General features: G+C 40.4%; 1 protein-coding gene across 1 annotated transcript in view; it reads left to right on the top strand.

Annotated features, from left to right (window-relative positions):
• The window catches only part of cep295 (centrosomal protein 295), a 101,290-nt gene that overhangs the window by 41,270 nt on the left and 49,305 nt on the right, over positions 1-10,715 (top strand). Inside the window, exons 11-13 of the mRNA XM_080196994.1 lie at positions 479-585; positions 2,452-2,751; positions 9,008-9,108. Coding sequence (XP_080053120.1) covers positions 479-585; positions 2,452-2,751; positions 9,008-9,108 — 508 coding nt within the window. The remainder of the gene's footprint in view (positions 1-478; positions 586-2,451; positions 2,752-9,007; positions 9,109-10,715) is intronic.

The following is a 10,715-nucleotide window of genomic DNA, read 5'->3' as shown; positions in this document are numbered from 1 at the left end:
TAGGATGGATATCTGGCAAATGTTTCCACTTGCAGGAGACATTAGAACCAGACGATACAGTTAAAAATAAGGGATTTCCCATTTGAGTTTTTTTCTTTGAGGCCCATTAGTCTGTGAAATTGTCTTCCCCAGAAAGCAGTGGAGGGAAGGTCTTTGAATATTTCAAGGCTGAAATTAGATTCTTGATTAATGGAGGATTTAAACATTATAGGGACTAGACAGAAAAATAGAGTTGAAAGTAGAGACTGCAGTCAAATGAGCTATAATCTTACAAATATTTTAGATAGAACAGGTGTGAAGGACTGAATGGCCAAATCCTGCACATAACTTGTATACCTGTCTCAAATGCTGGATAAAGTTTCAAACAAGCTCAATTTAATACATTGTGGATTTAATAGAAATTAATGACCTAATGCTATAATACATTTATATAATGCATGACATATTTATGTAGCATAAATATGTTGTACTTTTATAGAGCAAAAAGAAGTGCCTGAAGCTGCAATAATGGCTGGAAGTACAACCTTATGTCATCCGAAGGAGCAAGCAAGTAGAATTAGATCTGAAGTAGACAGAAGGAAACAGGTAAGATTGTGGAAACTCAAAGCAAAACAAATGGCCAAGTTTACAGACACATTTTGTACATTTTCTTGGTATAAGTTCTGCCACCCACAAAAAAAGTTAGTACTCTTCTGGTCTGTTGCAAAATGCAAGTTAGCACAGCAGCACGTTATATCCAGTTTCTGATAAGTTAGAATGGTGAAAATTGCATAATTTTGATATGAGAAGTGGCACTATTTTAGTTCTGAGTGTTTCAATATTCATTGCAGGGAAATTTTGAGTAGTTTCCAATTAAGCTCACTTTTCTCTTTCATGGGATGTGGGAGTCACTGGTAGGGTCAGCATTTATTGCTCATCCCTAAGTGCCCTTGAACTGATGGCAGTAAAGTGTCAACCACACTGCTGTAGACTAGGAGTCAAGTAAGTGCCAGACTGAGTATGGATGGCAGATTTCCTTTATTCAAGAGCATTAGTGAACCAAAAGAGTTTTTAATGACTATCAATTATAGTTATCCTGGCCACTGCTACTGGGACTGGCTTTTAAATTCAATGAATTCAACCTGGAATATAAGTTCCATCGTCTGCTGTGCTGGAGTTTGAATCTATGTTCTGAGCATTAGCCTTGGCATCTGGATTACTAGTCCACACCACCATCTTCCCCACCCCAACCTTTTTAAAATTAATTAATGAATTGAATCACCTGGATGAGTATTGGCATTTCACATATGCAATCTACTGAAAATGGGAAAAAAATTGCTTATAATAAATATTTTAGGGCTGGGTTCCTCTCTGGTTGGCTTTGCTACCCGAGAAGGACTTCTACCAATCATGTGCTTCCACCATGTACTTATCTTTCTGGTTCAAATCAACTGACTTTTTTAGCTTTGTAATTTTACCTTTGGATGTTCCTGTGGCTGTGCATAAGTGTACAGAATCCATTGAATGATTTTCTCTCCTTCACTGAGCTGTAATTTTATCTGTCACATTTTTGACCATTATAGAAACTGTATTGTACATTAGACTAGTACCAGTGGAACAGTTAGTTCAACTAAAGGATGTTTCCTTCTTGGCACTGACTTCATTCTTGAAATGAAAGCTCAATTTACATTTCAAGAAACTTCTGATAGTTCTTCACCAATTCTTTCAAACTACCTTTGGTCATGCCTTCAGCTGCCTACATCCAGAGTTCTGGAATTCCCTCCATATCTGCCCATGTAGCTCCCACTTTTCCTTTTTAATGTTGCTTTTTAATACACAGATGACCAAAAATTTGGTCAGTGATGTCCTAATATTTCAGCACCTGACTCACCATCACATTTATTTGCTAATCTTCCAATGAAGCACCTTGAGATCTTTTACTATAGTAAAGATGCTATATAACTGCAAATTGTTGTTACATTTATTTTTGCATTCTACTTTGCTTATGTGGTAACACAGGGAATGTGTCTTTTATGTAGCTTAGTGTAAGCCTAACATTGGAAGGGCCTCCATCCTTGATTTAACCTCATGGTCATTCAGGTTGTTCTCCTACACTGCCTAAAGGATACTGGAATAAAAACCCTGGAGTGCAAATATTCTAATTAAGAAGAAAAGTTTTTGGTGGGACATGAAGTTGGAACTTGTGCTCATTGTGTGTAATGAACAGTACTTTTTTTTCCAGGAATTGCATTGTCAACATCAAATGTTGCAATATAATTAAGGTGCAATTAGGTTTTTCAATGTATCCAAACCTCAGAATTACAGAAAAGTGGTTGATTGAATCCCAGTTCTATTTTGCTTTGCAGTCCTACCTCATAGAATAGGATGGAAAGGGATAAGAATTGAATTCCTCAATTAGAGTTAAGTATCGTTGATCCATCACCACCCTCCACTTTTTTGGTTTTTCATTAGTTGCATGAATTAGAACAACAAAAGCAGCAACAATTGACTTTGATCTGGCAATCTGAACAGCAGAAACAGAACCTGGAAGAATACTTGCGGAAAGCTCAATTACTGCAACAACAAGCTGAAGAAACACAAACACAAGCAAGACTGAGTGATTTTGAAAAACAGTCACAGCAGGAGCATGGGCGGATAAAAGACTATTTAGGACATCAGGCAGAAAGGGAAAATAATATTGTCAATGAACAAGGTACTTGGAGACCTCAAGCTGCGCATATGGATATGGGACATCCAGGTGTGAATCCTGAGGTGAGTAACTTGGATTTCTGTACCAAGCCTTAAATTGTGAAAATTGATGCAGATTTTTATTTTGTCATAAATGTTTGCATTACGTTTTGTATGCATGTCATTAAAATACAAATCACTGAAATGCAAGGGTGGCACAGTGGCACAAAGGTTAGCACTGCTGCTACACAATGCCAGGAGCCTGAGTTCGATTCTGGCCTTGGGTGACAGTATAGAGCATGCACGTTCTCCCCGTGTCTGTGTGTTTCCTCCAGATGCTGTGCCTTCCTCCCACAGTCCAGAAATGTATTGGTTAGGTGGATTAGCATGTTAAATTGCCCTTAGTGTCCAAAGATCTGTAGGTTGGGTGGATTCACCATGGTAAATGCACAGAGATCTGGAGATAGAACATAAAGTGGGGGGGCTCTCATGGGACCTCATCCAGGTAACTTAGTCACTCCTGCTGCTGAACCCCTTGTTTTGAAGCCCTCTCACCTGACCAGCTCCCATTAAGGAAGGGCGCTCCCTCAGCTGCAATATGGACAGGAACCCAGGAAGGAGGACACTGCTTGTTTACCAGCCTTGAAAGCCATTTGAAGCAAAGGGTGGTCTGAAATAATGGGAAGGTAAGGCCTGTAAGTTACAACTCCTCCCCCCGATATGGCGATTCTGAGACCTGATCCCCATGTTGCACTCATCTGTGCCCTCCATGTCATCTCCACTTCAGGGCTTCATCGCACCACTGTCAGTATTTTACTGTCACACTATGCAGGGAGCCCAGCAATTTTAGTTGCAGGGATTGGTGTCAGTCCCACAGGTCTAAGTGAGGTACCCTTCCGACTCCCAATAGTTATCACCTCTCCCACCCCGGAGCCCCTTAAACACCTTCACCAAGAACCCTGACTTACCTAGGCTCCCAGTGTGATGGGACTGTCTGTAATCCCAGCAGTGGCTTGTGCTCCCACAATTCAGTGAGAATCAACTCTTTAGAACATAAGAACATAAGAACATAAGAAATAGGAGCAGGAGTAGGCCATCTAGCCCTTCGAGCCTGCCCCGCCATTCAATAAGATCATGGCTGATCTGTCGTGGCTCAGTTCCACCTTCCCGCCCTCTCCCCATAACCCTTAATCCCTTCTCTTATCAAAAACCCATCAACCCGCTTCTTAAAAATATTTAGCGAGGCAGCCTCCACCACTTCAACGGGCAGAGAATTCCAGAGATTCACCACCCTTTGAGTGAAGAAGTTCCTCCTCAACTCCGTTCTAAACCGCCTCCCCTTTATCTTGAGGCTGTGCCCCCTAGTCCTACTGTCTTTTTTGAGCGGGAAGAGTCTCTCCACCTCTATCCTATCCATCCCATTCATCATCTTATACGTCTCAATGAGATCTCCCCTCATTCTTCTAAACTCTAACGAGTACAAGCCTAGTTTATTCAGCCTCTCCTCATAGCTCAATCCCCTCAACTCCGGTATCAGCCTAGTAAACCTCCTCTGCACTCCCTCCAGGGCCAAAATATCCTTGCGCAGGTGCGGCGCCCAAAACTGCATACAGTACTCCAGCTGCGGCCTCACCAATGCCCTATACAGCTGCAGCAAGACCTCCCTACTTTTATATTCAATCCCCCTCACTATGAAGGCCAGCATCCCATTCGCCTTGGCAAAACTTTGTGTTGATAGTAGTCCAATTAATATAAGAACATAAGAAATAGGAGCAGCAGTAGGCCATCTAGCCCTTCGAGCCTGCCCCGCCATTCAATAAGATCATGGCTGATCTGAAGTGGATCAGTTCCACTTTTCCACCTTCTCCCCATAACCCTTAATTCCCTTGTGTATCAGAAATCTATCTACCCGTGACTTAAATATATTCAACGAGGTAGCCTCCACCACTTCAATGGGCAGAGAATTCCAGAGATTCACCACCCTTTGAGTGAAGAAGTTCCTCCTCGACTCTGTTCTAAACTCCACCCCTCCTTATTTTGAGGCTGTGCCCTCCTTTCTAAGCGGAAAGAATCTCTCTACCTCTACCCTATCCAGCCCCTTCATTATCTTGTAAGTCTCTATAAGATCCCCCCTCAGCCTTCTAAACTCCAATGAGTACAGGCCCAGTCTATTTAATCTGTCCTCATAAACTAACCCCCTCATCTCCGGTATCAGCCTGGCGAATCATCTCCTGGCGAATATTGGCCTCCAAGGCCAATATATCCTTATGCAAATAAGGGGACCAAAACTGCACACAGTACTCCAGTTGCGGCCCCACCAGTGCCTTGTACAGTTGCAGCAAGACCTCCCTGCTTTTATATTCTATCCCGCTCGCGATAAAGGCCAACATTCCATTTGCCTTCTTGATCACCTGCTGCACCTGCAGACTGAGTTTTTGCGATTCGTGCACAAGGACTCCCAGGTCCCTCTGCACAGTAGCATGCTGCAACTTTTCACCCCTTAAATAATATTCCTTCCTACTATTATTTCTACCAAAGTGGATAACCTGACATTTTCCAATGTTATACTCCATCTGCCAGGTCCTTGCCCACTCACTCAGCCTATCCAGATCTCGCTGCAGACTTTCTGCGTCCTCCACGCAATTGGCTTTTCCACTCAACTTCGTGTCATCAGCAAATTTTTTTACCCTACATTCAGCCCCCTCCTCCAAATCATCTACGTATATGGTAAACAGTTGAGGCCCCAGCACCAATCCCTGCGGCACGCCACTAATCACGAACTGCCAACCAGAAAAGTACCCATTGATTCCAACTCTGCTTCCTGTTAGATAACCAATCCTCAATCCACGCTAACACTTTACCCCCAACTCCGTGTACCCTAACCTTCTGCAGCAACCTTTTGTGTGGCACCTTATCAAACGCCTTCTGGAAATCTAAAAACACCACATCCACCAGTTCCCCTCTGTCTACCGCACTAGTCACATCTTCATAAAAATCCAGTAAATTCATCAAAAACAACTTCCCCTTCATGAATCCGTACTGTGTCTGTGTGATCAAAATGTTCTTTTCTAGGTGTCCTGCTGTTTCTTCTTTGATGATGGATTCTAGCATTTTTCCAACTACGGATGTTAAGCTACTCGGCCTGTAGTTCCCTGCCTTTTGTCTGCTACCTTTTTTAAACAGCAGCGTAACAGTAGCTGTTTTCCAATCCGCCGGCACTTCCCCAGAATCCAGCGAACTTTGATAAATAATTACTAAGGCATCTGCTATTACTCCTGCCATTTCTTTCAGAACCTTGGGATGCATTCCATCCAGTCCTGGGGACTTGTCTACTTTCAGTCCCATTAGTCTACCAAGCACTACCTCTTTAGTAACAGTAATTGTATTAAGGACCTCATCTCCTACCAACCCTCTATCTTTAATATTCGGTAAGCTATTTGTGTCCTCTGCCGTGAAGACCGACACAATAAACTTAATTGAAGTCTCAGCCATTTCCTTGTTTCCCACTATTAAATCCCCCCCTCTTGTCCTCCAAGGGTCCAACATTCACTCTAGCCAGTCTCCTCCTCTTCATATATTTGTAAAAACTTTTACTTTTTTTTTATATTTAGAGCTAGTTTAGTTTCGTACTCTATCTTTCTTTATTGCTTTCGTAGTCATTCTTTGTTTTTTAAATCTTTCCCAATCTTCCAATTTCCCCACTATTTTTAGCTGCTCTGTATGCATTGGTTTTTAATTTAATACTCTCCTTTATTTCCTTTGATATCCGCGACTGGTTAACCCTTTTCTTATAGTCCTTCTTTATCAACGGAATATATCTCTGCTAGGTACTGAAAAAGATCTCCTTAAAAATCCTCCACTGTTCCTCAGCTGTCCTACCAACCAATCTGTGCCCCCAATCTACATTAGCCAATTCCGCCCTCATCTTATCATACGCCCCTCTGTTCAAGCAGAGGACACTGGTTTGGGACCCTACTTGCTCCCCTCCATCTGTATCAGAAATTCAACCATATTGTGATCACGCGTCCCAAGAGGATCCCTCACAAGAAGATCCCTAATTCTACCTGCCTCGTTACACATTACCAGATCTAAGATAAGTTGCTCCCTCATAGGTTCTGCTACATACTGATCAAGGAAACTATCCCGACAGCATTCCAAGAACTCTTCCTCAAGTCCACCGTGTCCGACTTGAGTCAACCAATCAAGTCTATAAATATCAATATATAGCTATATATATATTTGTGCTTAAGGGGAATATTTAAAAGTTCAGCTTTATGCTACAGGCAGGCAGTGTGTTTGGAAGGAATGCAACCCAAATGCTGAGAGAACAGGACATTTACTCATTTTAGCCTTGCAGGTGGTTATGATAGAATCCCTACGGGGCAGAAGGAAGCAATTCGGCCCATCAAGTCTGCACCAACAACAATCCTATTCCTTTAACCCCGCATACTTACCCTGGGAATCCTCATGACACTAAGGGCAATTTATTATGGCCAATCAATCTAACCCACAATTTTTGGACTGTGGTAGAAAACCAAAGAGCCCAGAGGAAATCCATGCAGACACAGGGAGCACTACAAACTCCACACAGTTACCTGAGACTGGAATTTAACCCAGATCTGGTGCTCCGAGGTAGCAGTGTTAACCAATGTGCCACCCTGCTCCTCTAATGTGTTAATTATGTTAAATAGAATTCATGGACTTTTGTTTACTTAAGTTCCCCTGGGATTTCTGCTTAGTGATTGACAGGGTCATGTGAAGATATGATTTATGTGTAATCCTGGGTCTGTAGCAGAGAGAACAATCTTTTGCAGAAAGCAGTTTAGTTTGCAGCTGAAGCATGGTTGAAATTAGAAGGGTTTTGCAGGTTTCTGGAATTCTATCTCTCTCTGAAAGCTTCAAGACTGTCTACAAGTCATAGCAAGTATATTTATGGTTCCTAACTGTATTTAAAGTGGCATTTAAGACTGCAATAAGTTAGAAATTAAAATTTTTCTTTTCATTTTTGAATTTTGTTTAACTGTTAATAGTTACTTTCTTGTTAGCATCATATTTAAACTGTTGTTGATTACTTCAACAATAAAAAATTCCTACTTTGTCTATGGAATTATTCTTGGAAGTACGTATCCTTTCCTCACATTTATGCCAAAATAGAGAAACTGCTGGGGTCTATAGTGGCTTCACAATATACCTTGGGGCTCTGATCTGGGACACTATCAACTTCCTTCAAAGAAAGGGGTAAAAGTTCACCTCAGCATTAAATAGATGGGTTTCCCCCGCCACTGACTTTTTAGCCATGGTGGCCCCATAAAATCCAGCCCTATGTTTCTTTGCCTTATGTCCAGTTACACTGTGGTTCTTGAAAGAAATAGATTGAATCTGATGCCCTACCAATTGCCCCATGTTGACTGAAACGACTAATAGATTAAAATCTTACACTTTGCGCTTTGAGGTAGTGGCAACTGGCAAAGTTATTAATTGGCTGTATTTTGGTAAAAGAAGGTGAAAAAAATCAAGACACAGTCAGTATGTTTCTATGCTCAACAGATATAAAAGACTTTCCTACGTTCCAAAACTACATTTTGCCTTATGGACATCACTGTTCAATTGCAAAAGTTTAACTGATAGCATTGGGCAACTTTGTGCCATCCTTTGCTTCTTCATTCTCTTGAATCAATGCCATAGAGTATTAACAGCCTCAGTGCATTTGATAAATGACTGTCACTGCTGAAAGATTGCTGGTTCTAATAACATTTCAAGTTGATTACCAGAAGGTATAAATAGCTTTTGATCAGTTAATGCAATGCTCAAGTTTGCCATTGCAGTACTGCATAGAATTGATGTCCTAATCTGATCAGCATTCAGTAAAGCTCATTTCTCATTCTGCAGACTTTTGGGCAAATAACTATAGTCTTATCTTTTATTAATCTTTGCAATTATGTAATCTACTACCCATGAAATGGCAGTTTTTTTGAGAAGTGAATGTTATTCAATGTGACAGTGTTTAATGAAGATAGAGATTCTTTTATAAGTTCCTTGATAATTATTAATGATGATGTGCAAAAAAACACTTTTTAACTGGGCCTGAAGCAGCATATTTTGGAAACGGAAAATTAACTAAGCTTTGTGAATACAATCCACTTGTTAATGTCTGAAGATTTGAATATAACGTTTCTGCTTAAGACAATAGTAACTATACTTATTATAAAGTACTTTGTGCTCCGTAATAGCACATGCGTATATTTTACCAGATACCCGATGCATTTGTTTGTGCATTACAAAGCATAAGAAATTGTTTTTTTTTAACAGATCATTCGGTTTGTTTTTGTATTCTCCACAGTTTGAGCATTGCAAGCATCCTGTATCAAATGAACTGTTTTCTGCAGATGAATATACACATAAAATTCATCAGTATCAGCAGCATCTTGTTGAGCATAACAGGCAAGAGTTGACTTGTTTATTTCTTGAGTTGTTGAAGCCCTTAGTTTCTCATTACTTTATATGAAGCATGCATTTTTAGAATTTTGAAAAGTTGAATTTAAACTATATATTTTGACTCAATTGGAGATTGCATTTACTGATGAAATTATTTGACTCTGTTTTAATGCAAATGTCTGCAGAAAGTTTGCTATTGCAACAATCTATGCAATGCTGACTTGATGGGCTTATGTTTTGGACAATGCAGTCATGGTACATGAAACTGCAACAACCCCATTCACACCAACTCTCAAAATTATTGCAAGTGACGTAATTTTTTCAGTAAACTTAAGTCAATGTCATGAGAGAGTTCTGAAATCTCAGAATTTTCACAGGCATTCCAAAATTAGAGTGATTTCTTGTAACAGTGCTTCTGCGCAACTTCCCAAACTTGAGGTGCAGCATCATTACAAAAAGTAAGTTTATTGGCTGTTTGATCTTTATTGATTTATGCCTGAAAAAAAAACGATTTTTAAAGCAAATCGCTTATTTTGAAAAGAGATATTTGTATTTTGATGTATGAGACAGTAGGGTTGGCTAATCATTTTGGTTTGTTTAAAATAAATAATCAGCCAGCTTTGAAGAAAGCAAACAAAATACAAAGAGCACAGGCTATTTTAGCCCCTTAAACCTGGTCTGCCACATGGACCATTACTGATGTGTGACCTAACTCCATTTGCCTTTACACAATCTCATTACATTTGGCTAACAAGAACCCATTCACCTCAGGTTAATAGTTAACCACTGGACTGCATCAACTGCTATTTGTAGAAGAGCACTCTTCCACCACCCTTTGCATGTACAAGTCACAGAGTCTTTACAACATAGAAGCTATTCGACCCATTAAGGCCATGTTGGCCCTCGGTAGAGCAGTGCAATCAGCCCCAATCTTCTGTCCTATGCTTCAATGCACCCATCCAATTTCCATTTGAAATCATTCATCATCTCTGCTTGCACGTTTTTCGAAAAAAGTCAATACCATTTACTGCATAAAAAAACTTCTTCCTCATACACCCCTGCATCTCTTATACAAACCTTAAATCTGTCTCCCCTAGTTCTTGCACAGCCAGCTAATGGAAACTGCTTTTCTTTGTCTACCTTATCTACGCTTGTCATAATGTTGTATAACTGATCAAATCTCTGTTCAACATTCTTTGCTCCAAGAAGAACAGCTTCATCCTCTTCAATCAGTCTTGCAGCTAAAATCTCGCATCCCTGGAACCATTCTTTTTAGTCTCATCCACACCCTCTCATGGATCTCCACATCCTTCCTGAAATGTGGTAGCCAGAACCAGATATGATCTTCTAGTTGTAGCTTAATCAGAACATGATAAAGGTTTAGCATAACAATTCCTGCTTCTGGACTGAAAACCTGTTTATGAAGCCCAGTATTTTCAGATATTTTGCTAACTGCTGTTAATATGTTCAGCCATTTTCAAAGATGTTTTTCCTATTGTCCCTGTGCACTCTTTAGAACTCTGCCATTAAGTCTGCATTCCCTTTCTGTAACCTCTTTTGCTGATATGCATACTTCCTGCATTAAATTCCATCTGCTACTTGTCTGCCATTCT

The sequence above is a fragment of the Carcharhinus amblyrhynchos genome, chromosome 10, assembly GCF_965287045.1.
Source record: "Carcharhinus amblyrhynchos chromosome 10, sCarAmb.v2.hapA, whole genome shotgun sequence".
NCBI classification, from domain to species: Eukaryota; Metazoa; Chordata; class Chondrichthyes; order Carcharhiniformes; family Carcharhinidae; genus Carcharhinus; species Carcharhinus amblyrhynchos.
The sequence above is the reverse complement of the archived record's forward strand: the minus strand, read 5'-3'. Positions and strand labels throughout refer to the sequence as shown.